At 44.3% G+C, this 16,865-nt stretch overlaps 1 protein-coding gene across 2 annotated transcripts in view; it reads right to left on the reverse strand.

The window, feature by feature from the left end:
* Positions 1 to 1,483: 1,483 nt before the first annotated feature.
* Positions 1,484 to 16,865, reverse strand: part of ttll7 (tubulin tyrosine ligase-like family, member 7) — a 42,752-nt gene continuing 27,370 nt past the window's right edge. The window contains exons 14-23 of one of the 2 annotated variants that reach the window (XM_029828593.1): positions 15,332 to 15,418; positions 13,332 to 13,557; positions 12,245 to 12,540; positions 11,860 to 11,994; positions 9,842 to 9,922; positions 8,125 to 8,285; positions 6,050 to 6,220; positions 4,842 to 4,948; positions 2,046 to 2,150; positions 1,484 to 1,661 (exon numbers count right to left, since the gene is read on the reverse strand). In XM_029828593.1, the coding sequence (XP_029684453.1) occupies positions 2,080 to 2,150; positions 4,842 to 4,948; positions 6,050 to 6,220; positions 8,125 to 8,285; positions 9,842 to 9,922; positions 11,860 to 11,994; positions 12,245 to 12,540; positions 13,332 to 13,557; positions 15,332 to 15,418 (1,335 nt within the window). In that variant the 3' untranslated portion in view covers positions 1,484 to 1,661; positions 2,046 to 2,079. The remainder of the gene's footprint in view (positions 1,662 to 2,045; positions 2,151 to 4,841; positions 4,949 to 6,049; positions 6,221 to 8,124; positions 8,286 to 9,841; positions 9,923 to 11,859; positions 11,995 to 12,244; positions 12,541 to 13,331; positions 13,558 to 15,331; positions 15,419 to 16,865) is intronic. The other variant, XM_029828594.1, reaches the window with a different exon arrangement.

Consider the following 16,865-nt stretch of genomic DNA (forward strand, 5'->3'; position numbering starts at 1 on the left):
TATATTAATGATGTATGGCTGATGTGAGGCTCTATCATGTTTGTTTTGTAGCCAGAACAACCCTTGAGACTCCAAAAGGAACTTGAATCTATGTTTCCATTAAATAATCCCTCAGGTCAGTTTGGTTTCATTTATCGTTCTGCGTTTATGTGGAAGCCCGTTGGTTCATGCCAATGACAAACAGCCACAATGAACAAGACCAAAAAGCCTTAGTCTGACACATTTTATTGCTTTGTTAAATTAAAAATAATCCGAAACCTCTGGATGAAAATGTCCTGTGACACCACCTGGAACAGGCAGAATAAAAAGTATTTGGCATGTCAACTGATATTGGCTGTATGGAGTAAATGGGTGGCTGTAACCCCCCTCAACAACAGGAAACAGGCGCCGCCACGTGCAGCTTTCTGGACAGACTGACCTACTTCTTTCATTGATGAAACACCACTAAGTTAAAGAGTGAATGTGCAAACACCCTGTACACATGTTATACTGTATTGAAATGAAGTCTTTCTGAATTTTCATGGCAGACAAACCTAAAATGAAACCATGGCACTGATGCGTACGGCGAGGATGCAGCGGCGCCCCCTCGCCTGTGACGCTGGCGTGTATCTTGGCTGAAGAGCAGAGTTTTTCTACCTGCCGGATAATCTCTAAATGACTCAACGGCGGCGCGAACAAAGACGAGATAAAACATGACAACACAAAACTTCAAGTATGTTCCAAATGCAGCTTCTAAATCTGGGTGAGGGACTAAAGTCTAGGCATGCAGACGCCACGGTTCATGTGCACCAACTTTCTTTTTCCATGGAAAAAAAAGAAGAACTGCAAAGTGCAAATTAGGGAACCCGGTGCACTCCGGGACTTATTTTTGGCTCCCTTCTTTTTCTAAGAGGCTTGGCTTTCTACTATTTTGTTCACTTTTGTGATGCTTAAATGTGGCACGTTTAAATATTACACAGTTAAAATATGAAGCATTAGAGTTTGGAAGTTGAAACGGGTGCCTGGGCTCCACCTCGCTCCTTCAAAATCTAGGACGAATATATTAAAACCTCCAAAAAAAAAAAAAAAAATCTCCAATATAAATTAGGAAATAAATTAAATGCTAAAGTAACTGATTACTGCAAGCAAATCAAAGCTGTTACATCCACTTCTGCAACCAAGGTACAGGATTTTTGTATCATTCCGTTCCTGTGTATCACATCAGCATTCATGGAAACCCTATAAAATTATAAGTACATAAATAAATCTTGCTTTTTTTTTTAAATAATTGTTTTCCATTTACAGTACCGTGACTTGTAACTGTACAGTAAGTAGGTATAATACAGCAATTACAATGAGGAGAGACGGGTCAACCCACTCTCTGGTGGTGCCGGTGGGGAGTGCAGGTGGGCTGCTGGACTGGTCGGGTCCAAATTAAGCAGGATTGTAGCTCCATCTAAAGTCCAGAGCTGCCTTACAGTGAGGACTGAATATTGGCCGAGTGAGTCAGGGAAGGGGAGGAATTAAGGTCAACAGACAAGGTGGCAGAAGCCCGGGTTGCCACGGTGACCTCCAAAGTGGCTTTTCTGGCGGCGAAAAAAGGCTGCTTGAGGGTGGCGGCGCGGCCAAAGCTGGACGAAGGCCACTTCATGATGAACTGGGCGGTCACTGGCAGCAGATACCTGTGCAGACGGAGAAGAGCGAGGGATTAGGGGAAAGGGTGGACGTAATGAGAGGATTAGATATGCAAAGGTCACAATTTAGAGGTCAGAGCTGCATTAGCGCTCGGTACTGAAATCACATACCACCCACCTTTCATATATTGTAGTGATTGAGCAGCTATATTAATGTCCTGGGGATGCAAACATATTGTGACCTAACCTTAAAATCAAGAAAATGGCTGCAAATTATGATGATTTGCACAACTGTCTTGTTTGTAAATCCACAAAAGCGATGAGGCTAAATGACGGACCCACAGTCGGGAGCCCGGATGTGGCTGGGTTCGTTTTAAAGCAGCAAATACGCGGTCTTCCTCCCGGCTGGAACCAGCACCTGCAAATCCTCACCTATTATTCTGAGGAATTTATGTCTGAACCCTCCTCAGACTCTTCTATGACACCTTCCAGCGAGACAGAGCAGTGAGGCAGCTCCTGCTAACAGCGTTCCAGTACCTGAGAATGAGAGCAGCACCAGGTTGAGATGGATGGAGTCAGGTGAGGCTGAACCCTGCTCCCATCCCAAGGTTGTCAGAGGAATGCCAGATGAGATGATCCTGGCTAAAGCTAGCTGAACGTTAATGGCGGACGTGAAACAGTCGTCTGGATGGATGGTTCCTCGCGGATTAGCTGAAAGAATGAATTTCCCAGACTTTCTTGTTACGTTCACAGCCAAGATCTTTAGCTAATAAACATATACACCTGATGCTTGTGTAAATGAGCGGAACGGTTACAAGAAACGGTCCCTCTGGAGGTGTTTAAGATGTAACAATCTAATCAGACGGGAGCCACTGGGGCTGAGGATTACAGTGACGCAATAATATCTTCTTTTAAACCGGAGCGGCAACAACGCGCTTAATTCTCTGACAGCTCGTTCTCTTTGTGAAATAGCTCTCAGACAAATTACACTGCGGCTGCTTCCAAAGTTGACCAGAGAGGAGGGGGAGGGGAAAAAAGGCGCCCGTCACTGAGGGGTCTCTCTGTACAGCTCCAGACCCAAGAGAGTTACGAGGGATTGGAATTAACTTCATTTAGTCCAACAAGAGTGCCCTTGAAATGGCTCCAAGTGGGCTGTAGGTACCCTTCCAGCACTTCTCTGGTGCTAAATGGTGCAAAGAAGAAAAAAAGCTGATGACAAGAGGAGGTCAGTATCTGCTCAGTCCTTTTACAGATCTACCCGGCAGTTTTCATCCCAACATGGCGCACGTTCTTCTGTCTTCTCTTCCCTCTCGTCCTGTGGTTGCCTCCTATTCGCTTCATTTTCATAGCGTCCTCACTGAAACCTCCACGTCCGAAGGATGGAAATTACCCGAGAAAAAAGGGGGAAATAAAATATTGAGCGTTCATTTGAGGCGGAGTGGGAGATCCTCCAGTATGGAAGGGGTAGACATGTCCACTGTCCCTGCAGGCTACTTTGACTCGAACCCTTATTTGGCATCAACTAGGTTCCTCTTGTTTCTGATTAAGAAGGTCGTCTTGGCAACAGGTAGGCAGGAATGGAGAGAAGAGAGAGAGAGAGAGAGAGGGAGACGGACACGCCACCGACCAGCTACCTCTGTTACCACTGACGGGCCTTCAACACAGGCATTATGTCCTCTGTCAGGACTGCCAGGGCACATTAAGGGGGGGTCCAGATGAGATGAGATGCCGTGGTCGGAGATGGAGGGGAACACCGCTGATGCAATTCTAAGCCAAGATGTACAAAAGAGGCTTAAAGGTTATCTGCAGCCCACCTTCTACCCGACACCCCGATTAGCCCTAATTACTGCCACACTTTTCAAACAGCTGAAAGTTAATAGACTCTGAAACTTTTGCCATCATGGGAAAAACTGTCTTTTTGGATGTAACGTAATTCAAGGCTTAACGAGAAAGTCATTAGTGGAGCTGTTCTGCTACTTCCTCTCGACTGCCCACACAGAAGGACCTGCGAGACCCGCGAGGCTGTTGTTGACACACCTGATTATTAGACTGGCTGGAAGAAAGATGCTTAAAAGAGATCAGGCGGGTCTGGTCAACAATGGAGAGCTTTTTATATAATAGGCTCATTGGGATGCCCATTAAAAGGTTCAGAAAGCTCTGAAAAATGAGAATGTAACATCAAATGTTCATGCAAATAAAGCCTCTTAGTTAAAATAAAAATGAAACTGTAGCATTCAGTGGAGGGGGCATTTCATGTGAGTTTGAAACAAATCAAGGTTGTTTTGGTGTAGAATTATTGGTTAGTTTAATGGTTTCCATTTAAACTGCTTTACTTGGGTCGCACCAATCTACTGCCAAAAAAAGGTGACGTTTATCTAAATCAGAATGCCATTAAATCCAGAATCTAGCTCCACATGTGCACACTTTAGTCAGAGTCGGTCTGAGAGTGCAACAATTAGGAGAGGATGAGATGCACGTGCACGCCCACGCACTCTCCTCTGCACACAGTCTATCATCTCATATAAATCTTATGCATCAATAGGAAAATAATCCTAATTGCTTCACAGCTCTGAGTGAAGTGGGGGGGGCTGCTTCTGACTGCTCGCTGTACGTCTGATGGAGGCGCGTCGGCCGTCTGGGCTGTGAAACTGCGAGCGGAATGGGAAAACGGAGCCATTTTCTGCTTTCATGAGACATGAGGAGAGTGGTGCTCAGCATGATCAGGGCACTGATGCAGCACAGGTGAGGCGCTCGGCTCCCACCGAGCCCACTCGTACTGAAAATGCACTCAGGGTAAGATGCTCTCGAGAAAAGCGCCGGGTGAAATGCAGAACTGGGCGTGTGTCGGCGGGGTGATTGGCTGGCGATGTACTGCAAGCTGGTTGCAAATGGTTACAGTGTTGACAAACAGTGTTCCAAACAGTCTTATTATGATTCCTTCTCCGGTCCCGTTCCAGTCTAACATGCTGATTATAGATTTAAGCCCAAAACATTTCCCGTTTACGAAGCTGTGTGTCAATCCAGATAAACAATAGTGGTGGACAGGAGAGAGGACAAAGCCAGACTGTTGGTCGTGCAGTCACAGCAGCCATCACTGGATAAGTGGGGTGGGGGGGGGCAAGCCTGAGTTGCAGCTGTGAGGTGGTGGGAGCAGCAGGAAACAGACAGTGTTGGAAAATGGGGGAAGGGAGCGGGCGGGAGGTTAGCAGAACTAAACCCAGCAGAGACCTGCAACGAGGGGCGAAGAGACGGAGGAAGAAGAGGAGGAAGAAGCGGCGGCGGCGTCAGCGGGGGTGGAGCCATGGGTAGAGGCCGGTCCGGCGGTAAATGGTAAGCTTTTTTATACAGACATATATAAACAGAAGAAATAAAGAGAGACAGACCAATGTATGTTCAAATAGACCTGCAACAAAACACTGATACGCTTGTGCACGTTGTGTTATTAAACCCTGCCGTTCCATAACGAATCCTCCCTAATAACTCACTCAGTCCACAAGGAAATGAATTTATCTATGAAATCAATAGACCGGAGATGAAACGATCAATAGTGTTCCAGTGTAAAGCGGCTCCAACGTGTACACAAACCCTGCGCGCTGTTAACAGCTAAGGTTTTATACTCCGGGCACAAAGTGATAGCCTTTTAAAATATGTGCAGGAGTTATGAATCATGTAAAGAGAAGCCCGAGGAATAGAGGATCTCTCTCTGTCTCATAAGGTCATTTGATGCATAGGCTCATCTGGGCTCTAATTGAATTAAGCAGGCCTCCAGGGGCCCCGGGCTAACCTGAGTGCTAATCTGTGGGCCATTATTTCCTGTTAACAGCACACTCTTTCTCTCCTTCTCCCCAACCTTCTCCCTAACTGTCTGCCAGCCTGAAGCTTATGCTCCTTTTAAAACACCGCCTGTCGCGTCCTGCAGGGATACAACTTAAAAATAGAATGGGGGTGATTTTTATGTTTGTTTGTTTGTTTGATGGTGTCGTGTGATGAGGATGATGGCTCTGAGACTCCGTGGAGTGAGGAAAGAGGAGGTTTCCAGAGAGAGCGCTAATGTAACTGTTGAAACCTTCAAAGCTTTTCTGCCTGTCAGTGTGTGTTCATTAGTTTTGTTTCTTTTTTGTCCCTTAATCTAGGGCATTTTATACTTAAGAAAGCTTTTTTTCTTGGACTTCTCTGTGATTTGCACAGCTTCAGGTCTGTGCAGAGATCATCCCAGTCACTGATAGTTACCTTTTTAATCAGATTTCATTCAAGCAACCTTTAAACCTGCTTTATAAGCACTGGGGACAGCTTTAATTTGAGAGTCTCAGTGGACTGAACAGCTCAAATTGTGTCCTTTGTGCTTATTCAGCCACTGTAATGGAAAATAAACTGTCTGAGATGGAGCAGAGACTCGCAGAAAGAAGAAAAGAAAAAAAAACTGACATTGTCCTTACCTAGTATCATCCCATTCAGGGATCAGTCCGGTCAAAGAGCGGGACTCTGATACAAACTTGTAGACGACCAGCAGGCAGTCTCGGCACAGCTGGACCAGCCGGCGGCAGCACTTCAGCTCCTGAGGCGAGACCACCTCGCTGCTCTTACTGAAGATGTGTTCCCATGATGAACTGGGGAGAACAGAGACATCGCAACACTCAGGGACATTTTTGGTGATGAAAAATGACGTAAAATACAATTATCATCTGACTGTCCACAAGCCAACGCACGCTCCTGCACACAGGAAGACAGACGGATGCACAGAGAGGATAAAAGGAAACAAGTACAGTTAACCCCCTTTACAGCCGTGGACATACCACCCACTGGGAGAGAGCTTAAACAACTGAGACGCGCAACTCCGGGGGGCATGTTTGATGTCTGCCCCTCCTTTTCCTCCTCGGCAAGAGGGTGGCGCTTTGACTGAAAGGCTTCAAAACTTTGTGTTTCCATTCTCTTCCTTCGAAGTCTTTTACAAAGCCCTTTGAATTGATCAGCCACAATAGCTGCGGGGCTGTTTGTCGCTCAGATAAAATATCTAACGGGAGAAAGTCAGTACGTTTACACCGCGCTTGAAGGGACAAATCATTGCCTTAATCCGACTATAACCAGACAACTAACGTGCATGTAAATACAATATTCTGACTAATATCGGACTTCTTATCCTTACTCATCATCCCGCCAGTTATCCAACTTTCTCCATTGAATGTACAATGGGACAAGGATGGAATTCCTTTAGGCTGTGTATGTAAAGGCAGATGGGACAGCGGAAGGAGGGTTCTTTTCACACGACATGATGTCACTGCGGCGACGCGACATCTTCACCCCCCCTGTTGGGCTTGACCGTGTTTTTGTCTTGTCTTGTTTATAGCAGGGGGTCTGGCCGATATCCAGCAGGCTGCCTGACTCATTCTGACTGGGCTATAATCAGACAGAAGCAGCAGGGTTTTCACCCGGGAGGTGATGCTACGTTAAGCTAATCTTCACCAGCATCTACCACTCGACCCACACTTTTCTCTGCCTTCTTTGGGTGTCTCATTTTCAATCCCTTGGCTCATTCTTCTGCTTTTTCCTTTGTCTCCAGGTCCCCTCTTCTTTTCCTGACTGCTTGTCGCTTCCATAGGCTCCATCTCCCACTCATCCTCAGCCTCACACTCCCTCAAATATGACTGTGAAGTTACACCAACGCCCTCTGTGCCACGGAAGACATGGCCCGAGAGCAACTAATCTATCAAGAACTAAGAGGAGTAGATTCAGGAAAGTGACAGTTTTATCAACGCAGCTGTATGCTAATCAGAGTTACTTCAGAGTTGTGAAAACCACCTCATTTAACAGCCAGTGTAAACTAAGAGGAAATATGGGAATTGAGGTTAAAATTGGCTTTGGTGTTTTACTCCTGCTGCATTCTTACAGGGACAAGAGCAGGCGAGCGAGCTGTCACTGCCTTGACATACCGCTGACAATCGCTTTTATCAAAAAGAACCGAAAAAGTAAACTTTAGAGTCTGATAACAAACTGAAATAAAAGAACCCTGACTCCCATATTCAGCCCTTTTCTGCTTCCATTCAGTCCTCGGCCCTTTTCTTGCGCTCACCTGTGATATAACCCTAATTAACAGCCGGGATTTGTGACCCTAAGATGCGACCCTGTCTCCACTGAGTATTCTGTGTGGTTCTTTCATTCCTCAGAGCTTTCATGAGTGTAGCAGGGTCTACGCGGTCTGTCACTCATTCTCTGTCATTCTGCTGCCACTGCATTCCTAGTTATATTGAATACAAGCGAGAAAACTGTCCCCACTGTCATTGAAATTGATATATTGACAACCGCTCTTCTGGAGGGCACGGTATAGAGTGAATAGGCTAGAATAAAGCTATCGGAGGGTGAAAGAGGAGTGCTGGTAATTGGACTGCAGTACTTGTTTGTCCTGCTTTAAAGGATTATGTTGTCATGAACACGTCTACAGCCTTCACTTTTTTGCACTGAAAACTCGCCGGCTGGGATTCGACCGCATTGTCTTTGCTCCTTGTAACTTGGCTACCTGCTGTTGGAGAAGCAGCTCCACAGGCCCTGGCCGTGACTCCAGAGCAGCCTGTTGAAGACGCGGTTAAAAAGGCGGTACAGGTGGAGACTGTCCACATCGGGCTCCCTCCAGATCCGCTGCAGCGCCGAGCGCACGTTGGTTCGCACGATATCCAGCACCTGGTGAAAGGTGGGAGGAAAAGCTTGAACGGAACATGTAATGATGACGGAGACGAGCGGTGATAAAGGCGATGGTGTGAATCATTGATATGCATCTCACGTTTGAAAGCTGCTTTATTTTTATTTTTTTTCAAAATCGTATTTCTGCTGTAAAATAAGCAGTCACGGAGGCTTCCTGGGAAACAGAGGGAGGCGCACGAGACGTCCAGCAACACAGGCAGGATTTGCATAAACCAAAATTTTCATTGGAACTTGCATACATTCGTGTTCAGGCGTGCGCACGCGAGAACGAGAGGCATCAGGGCAAACAGTGGAGAGCAGGGAAGAGGGCTAATTGCAGCACCAAATGTCAGTCTTAGAAAGAGGGTGTCAGAAGTCTCCAGGCAGTCTGAGGACATCTGCACCAGCATTTCATTTCCCCTTCCCCATCCTTCTTTACTGCCTCATTTTGGGCCCTTCTGAGTGCAGTGCTCTGGCCCTTCTGACTTTGATTCTCCACTCCTCATTACTGACGCAGCTCTCTTGCTCGGTCTGTGTGGTTGTGATGCAAAGAGGTGATATTCCTCCACAGTATTGTGAGGAAAGGGGGCACGGACGCGCCAGAACAAACCACTTGATAAGTAAGCGCATGCAGATATGTTTTGGGACGGTAATCAGACGGTTCAGCAATAGGTGCTGCATTCATGACCTCTGCCTGCTGCTCATTAGGGCTGCTCCACTCCAAATAAAACATCAGCTCGCGCCAACATATCCCAGAAGAGAGATGATCATGGTGGTGCAGGGAGCTGCGGCTCAAAGATCATATCACTGCTGGCACGCCTACTGGATGCCATTTTATATCTAGTGATCTTGTTGGTTTTGTTTACACCCCATTTCACGTCTCCAGCTTTCGTTTTTTGGCACGATAATGATCTTCAAGCATCTCACACGTTAACAAGCGTTCTCCCATGTTTAACTCGGAATTACATGTTGTATCCTGAAACAATTTCAGAGGAATTTGAGGGAACAGCGGTGAACCTTTTGTTATATTAATTAGCACTTTTACATTACAGGTCAAACTGTTGATGTTTGTCCATAATTTAAAATGTTTTAGGCAAAACCTATTCCATTCCTATTTATGAACTGTGCCAGCTAGATGAGTTGGTAATTAACATCTCACTAAATAGGAAGCCATACTGTACAGTAACCTGGAGGATTTTCCAGCCATATTCTATAATCAGCCTATAACTGATAACCAGCCAGATTTTAGTGTTAATCGGGCTATTGTTGACATAAACACACACGCCGATGCACAGAAAAACCTTCTCAAATGTTAATTTCCTCTACATGCACCATGAATACAGAAGTAGGACATTGCATCTGCAAAATGATGAAATTAATTACATTTTAATGCTTTTGAAGGTTACATAATATGTGCTATTTAATAACAACAAGACATTAAATTGGTAAAACAATCCTATTTTAAATTCATCGCTAGTAAAGGCAAACTGTGACACACAAGTCTCATGAATTGGCTGAATTAAGACATTTTGATGCAGTTATAGTGCAAAAATCACCTTTCGTTGTTTGGTGGAATCCAACTTCACCAGCCAATAGGAGGCCACTTTTGATTTATGGTATTTCCAGTTGTCAAGGATCTGTAAGTAAAAAAAGCATTTTTTTTATCAATAAAGAGGAATTATTAAATGAAGAACTGAATGTATAAATTCATTCATTTGATGATTTGTGGTGTGTGAGTTAGAAATCCTTGGGGCATGTGACGTTATGCTCAAATACAATGTTGAATATTCCCATAGACGTGCTGCTCCTGCCAAAATCCCTGTGTACCTACAGGTGCTGTTATTGTTGCTCAGTTGACTTAGTCTGCATCTCCCCACAGGTGCATATAAACCTCGCACATCACATGCCCGATCCCCTGCAAACACCATTCCCATTGGGAGGCTCCAGTGTAAACTTTTTGTTTACTCATGCTCTCTTTCTATCTGTCACAAACACACACACACCACACAATACACACAAATACACACACGCAAAACCTCCAGGGTTTCCAGGTACACACAAATACAGCAGTGTACACTTCCGTTGTCACTCTGGGCTTACATCACAACAAGCATTCGTTGGTAAAGATTAATTATATGCCAAAAGGACATTCTTTCTCTCTTACTATCAGTGTTTCCATGGTAACCCCATTTGACTTAGTGAGCAGTCCAGGTGTGATGTTACTTATCCACCATGATGCCATCCCACCCTGATGTTGAGTGCCTGTTGCTAAATATACTTAAAATTATGTTTCTGGCGTTAACTGAATGGCCCTCCCAGTTCCATCACAGAAAGCACGTCTGAATCTGCATCTGATGCCTGTCTCAGATTATGGCTGCATGTCCTCATCGGTTGTTTGCTGTGCTCACATCTTGAGAATTAAAGCTCTCTCATGCAGAATGAACAGGTTTTCTCCCCAAACATGATGTCCAGTAACCTCTCGAGGAGCTGCAGAGCCACAATGCATCTCAAAGGGACTCGACTCAACAAAATAGACACCTTTCACCTTTCTGTTCACCTTTCTGTCCTCTCAGGTGATCCTCTGTGACTGACTGATGGTGCTCTGAGCAGCCGGGAAGCTGACGTGCTCCACTAAGAGCAGTGAAAATCTCTTAAGGCCCAGTGCACCAATTAAAGCAGACTGTTGAATTTTTACCTCAGGTACTGACCCAAATAATAGGTTTGATATGGAGATGGGTCAGTATCAGAATCAGGGCTAATATGGAGACTGGTCTTTACAGGACCGTGAACCTCCTGGTAAGTCTGAAGTTGCGCAACAAAATGCTAGAAATGTCCATACAGTGAGACATATAACCTACTAAAAAAGAACCTGCCTTTTACATCACAGATAATGAATACAGACCAGATTTGAATGTAGGTGGTGAATGAGTAGCTCGCTTATGTTCCATACAGTGCTGCTAAAACACCTTCACTTCCGGTGGCAAAGACTCTCTCTCCCTCTCAGACGCTGCGGAGTGAAAAAACACCACTGAGCTATTTTAATCCCTGTCTTCAATCAGATTCATACATGAGTCAGGCTGAAAGGTTGCCTAAAGGTTGTACACAAACAAAACAACAAAAAAACCCAACAAAAAACACGCTGATTTCTTTTCCATTTTGAGTTTTTCTCACTTATACCTGTTTTTGCTGTTTATGATTCCACCATCCATCATTCTGGTGGTCACGACACTGCAAACACAGCTGCTGAGGAGACTAATGGCCCTTACTGTTCAAAATTGAGAACCGTGAGCTGGACACATGAACACAAATGTAACACAGTCCAGCTGAAGTGTTATTTTGGTGGGATTTCAATGTCAGCCACCTTTTGGCCTGTTTCTGGATTTGAACTGTCAAAAAAGTATCATCTCCCATTTTAAATCGTATTTAAACGACATATGTTGAGATAACTTGCGATTGCTTTAGTAAAAGATCCCATAGAAGTCAAAGCCCTATTTTATGTAGTTTCTACTTGCATACCTGAACGCTTTTCATCCATGACAACAACTTCACTAGAGAGTAGCATGATTAAACTCACCTCATCCAGCACGGACTCGGCCTCTTCTTCTGATTTGCCTGGAAATCTTATCCTCATAGCGGTGAGGGCAGCCAGAGTCTGGTTTACGAGCTCGGCCTCTTGTTCTTTACTCCGTAGATTTATCAGCGGATCACCCTGCAGGCAGAAAAAAGGACAGAATTAAGGAAGTATCACAGTTTTACTGGAGCTAATCAACATTAAGGCAACCTAGAATTATATTATCACAACTGCAAACACATTTAAAACATCTGCTGTGAATGCTACCATTAACATATTTGATATTGTTTTCATAATATGGTGTTAAGAACACAGTTCTAAAAGGCGATGCTATAAACATATTAGATCTTTTAATGATCAGAGCATCTGTTGTGTTCCTGCATCTTACAATGTTGGAGTGGATGGTCCCAAGGCTGTTGCTGTGGGGGACGCGGGGGGCGGAGACGCTGCGACTCAGCGAATGAGAACGCAGCGTGGCGGAACTCGGCCTGACCAGTGGGGCGGCCGAGGAAAATGTCGGAGAGGGCCTGGTGGACGAGGAGCGCACCTCGCCGGGTGAAGACAGGGAAGCGATTGAGCGGGGGCAAGAGATGGACCTTCTGATGGGACCCGGAAGTGTCGGGGAGGCAGAGGGGACGGGGCTGCTTTTGAGCGACTTGACTGGATGCTTCCAGCCCATCCGACCTGTAAACGCAACATAAAAAGCAGGGAAGGTCTGACGTAGTCTAGCAATAAGATTCCCAGTACCACATTTATCTTATTAACTGCACAGCAGACTCGGCTGATTTGGGGGATGATTCAAGGAACAGTTCTCCCTCGGTTCTCAGACACAAAATAAAGGAAAAAAAGAAACTCAAGTTCCATCTTATCGCTTGTACTCATCTGAGTGCATGTGCGTGTGTATAATATATATATGTGCAAGTGTGTATCTGCTGAACCCTCCAAGGTTCAACAATTTCCAAAGGACAGATTTACAGGCTTTAGTCTTGGTGGTTTGGTATGGAGTAGCGCTTGGCAGGGTAACTACTTCTCTGCACACTCTCTCGCTCACACACAGTTCAAATCCTTTCATGGGCTTGTCATGTGCATAAGTAGTCCTCGCTCTTGCCCAATGAAATCAGCAGCCTACAATGAAACCAGAGATTTTTTTTCCCAAGGCTGACGGCTGAATAGAACGCCGTCTTCTCAAGTTTATGGGAACTGGGAGATTTACGACAATCATCTCTGTGACTGACCGGCACTTGTCTCCTTTATCGTAAAACAAGATTTACGTGATGATGATGACGATAACTAAAACACTCCGTATGCTGGCTGTTCTTCAGGCCATAAAAAACTCTTTATTTGTAATAGTGTGTTCTGGCAACCTTTTACTTTTGCAAGAGGAATAAATAGGTAAATAACAAGATTTTAAAAAATGAAAATAAGTAAACCAGTCTTAAGAAAAGAAATATAAATACAAAACAATGTTGCTTCACCTGAGCGTTCAGCGCTGTGTTTCTCCTTATTGTCTCCAAGGTCGTAAGAAACCTTTTTCTCCTTCTTCTCCCCCTCTCTCCCTCCTCCTGCTTTTCTCCTCTCCTCTTCATCCTCATCTGAGGAGGAGCAGGAGTTATCGGCGCTGCTGCCGCTGGTGAAGTCAGCCAGGTAGTCGGGTCGCTGGCGTTTTGAGCTCTGACTGCATTCTGGCATAGCTGTCAGAGGCTGGCAGGAACACAGACATGCATTAGTACGTAATACATGTGCAGTGAGTCATTATGTACTGATATGTTATGTTATCTCTATTACAACCACGCCGGCAGTATTAATAAAGCATTTATACATCTGTTATTTAACAGTTAGAACAGACTTTGCTGTCAGACAACCCAAATTAATGTGCAGGAAGTAATCGCTGGGCCTACAGGTTTGCCGATGGGCAGCTGGAGATATATAGAGATTAATTACATGAAAGGAAAATAAAGACCGAGGTGGGAGCGGATGAGCAATGGGATGAGAAATAAAAAAGGAGGACAGGATGAAACATTTTAAACAAGATACGCAGGATGGAATAGAAAAATAGAGCTCGATGATCTTACAGTATGATGGAAAGCACAGGGAGATGAAATCAGCCTAAACTGTAATATGTATGAGTAAGATTTAAGAGGGGGAAGAAAAGCTCATTTAAAAAATGAATATAAAGGTCTGAAAATTGGTTAGAACCTTACATCCCAATCATACGCTAAATCCGCACAAAACCTAGAAAGCCAAGTTAGTAATAAGCGTACAATTCTAACTGATCTGGATCTAGAACCGTTCTCCCGAGTAAGATTTCATCCTCGCATTCTTGAAGGAATTCCTGTTATTTATCCAAGAATTTTCAACATTTCATTTATCAGATAAAACAACTTGGCACGTTAAAACAAGCAATAATGAAGGCTTTTGCTATTTTACAAACCTTCCGGGACTGTAGGTGGCGCAATAGCTGCTGGCATCATGCACAGACGTGAAGTAGTCACATCTGCTTCAAGCTGTGTTACAGATTTATGCAAACACAACCTCCCCAGACTAAGACAATGTTACACACAGTATAACTAAAGAACTGAGCTGGCCAAAAAAAAAAAAAAATGGTTGGCTCATCCTGCTGGTAGAAATCCTCAACTCAACTCTTTCCTTCTATTTCTTGCACTCTCTGAGTGTACATAGCATTCCTTCCCTTGAAATCCAGACCTTAATCCCTTCTCACTCCTCTCCTCTAGCTTTCATACACACTGAATGGTTCCTTTCCGACAGATGGCTTGTGAGCGCTACACTCTGAGGAGCGAATCTATCCGTCACAGTTCTTCTCTCCCCCTTATCTAAACATCTCTTCCACACACACTAAGCAACATTAAAACTGATGGGGTCCAAATTAATTTGGACAACAGCAATTGTGTCTGAACGAGTCCTTATTCCAGCGAAGGCTCCTCTAATGTGGCGCTGAACTGCCCTGTTGCCTCTCTAACGCACGCTTTGAGTGTTCCGGCCAATTTAGCGCTCAAGCGAGGGATGGATGTAGATTTGCAGAGAGAGAAATCAGCCTAGAAAGGATGGCGAGGGAACAGGGCGACGTAGGGAGCCGCGCTGTCGTGGGAAATGGAGGTGGCTTACAGGTGTGTGACACAGAGACAGAGGAAGAAAGAGAGGCAGATAGACAGAGAACCACGGAGACAGCTTGACAGCTGTCCCCTAAGGGACTTTTTTTTCCCCCTTTGGGCTTCATTTAAATTCTTTTCTTTCTTGCCTATCCTGTTGCCCCCCCCACCCCCCTTTATTTTTCTCAATCAGGTCCAATGTGCTTTCTGTGGGCATTATCTGCCTACCTGCCCTCGTCCTCCGTCCCCATTTCTCCCTTTCTGATACTTTCCTTTACACTTCTTCTGGGGTCCTTTGAGGAGCGAGGCCATTATTTTCCCGCTTCTCTCGTTGGGTTTTTCTATTCTCCTCTCTAATTTTCACTCACCTTAGGTCCACGCTGCCTGGAGGACTTTCCCGTTAGCTTCTCGTCGTCCAGTTCACACTGCTCCAGCAGGTCCAAGATGTCCTCCTCCTGCAGACCAGCCAAAGACGATACATAGAGAATGACACAGGTTTCTGAATATGGAGCATTATTTTTCCCGACTGGAATAGAATGGGTTATGACAAACACAACCAAACAAAAAAAAAACAGATTAGGGCACACTTGGATATTCACAACCTCCAACAATGATGGACTCAGTAAAAATACATCACCTGAAAAGGACAGAAATTTAAAATTGATTCAAAAATTACTTTATGAAATTGCTCTTTTTTGACACAAGAAAATAACAACCATTGTAATTTTCCAGCCTCTGTTTCTCTCTAATGTCTTGACTGGCAGCCAGTGACTTGATCCCATGCTGCATCCCTACTGCTCCAAAGAGCATTGGCTAGCTTTTAGCTTTGCTCAAGCTGTCACTCTGTAGAAGATTAACGAGATTATACTGTATAGCACAAAAAAAGACATTGACATTCAGTCAAGAAACCCAACTTCTTCCCTCATCTTAGATTAGATTTTAAAATGTACAGGGGATGAAAAAACATTTTAATTAAATTAGAATTATTTGTGGTCTGATGACTATCAAATTGAAATCCGTCATTTTAAGGTCCGTCGTCACCATGAATTTTCAAGATTAGTGCCTCAATGGTTCTTTCGTCCAGTTGTTTCTCGTGATTACATTCTTAGATAGAATCCTTTGTTCCGATTATCTCCTTCCATATTTTGAATCGCAGCCAAATCTGTTTCTCAGCTAAATTAAACCAACCTCAATCTGATGGTTCAACTGTGTCTCGTGTCAATCAATGATTGACAACGCCATTAAAACAAAGACATATTTAAGTATACCTTTCTAAAAAAAACAATTACTCTAATGCGGAGCTGGGCTGCTGAGGAATTTGATCACAGTAGATAATAATGTTTTACCTCAGTTATGAATTAGTTATCAGAGACTAGAAGGTGATACAGCCTTCGGGGCATTTTCTTCTTTAAAAAAGGCACTTTCTTCCAAAGTTGGACTTAAACACCAAGGTATTCTTGGTCAAAATTGTCTCATATTGTTACTCCATTTCCAGTGAAATTACTGAAAAAGTATGCAAAGTTATAGCAGCTTTCAGGGACATATAATACGCTGTTGTTGGTTTCCAAGTGTGCGTCCATTCGCAGAGTTTAATGTGAGCTGCAGCACATCACATCCATCTACTTACTGAAGGAGTGACTCAAGGCTGAGGCCTCTTGAAAAGACTAAGCAAAGAAGAATAATTGAAGAATTTCTTATTATAGAGAAACAAATGAGGAGGGTTTGTTGGTAAACCAGTAAGTGCAGCTCAGTAAATAACGGTGGAGTGACAGAGCAGATAGCAGCGGTGGAACAAAGACAGTGAACGACGTTCTACCAGACTTTACAAACTATTACGGACTGAGGGAGGCTACATACATTATTTTCGATATTTTCTGCCACTGTGGATGGAAACTTAAGAGA

Source organism: Takifugu rubripes, chromosome 20 (assembly GCF_901000725.2).
Source record: "Takifugu rubripes chromosome 20, fTakRub1.2, whole genome shotgun sequence".
NCBI classification, from domain to species: domain Eukaryota; kingdom Metazoa; phylum Chordata; class Actinopteri; order Tetraodontiformes; family Tetraodontidae; genus Takifugu; species Takifugu rubripes.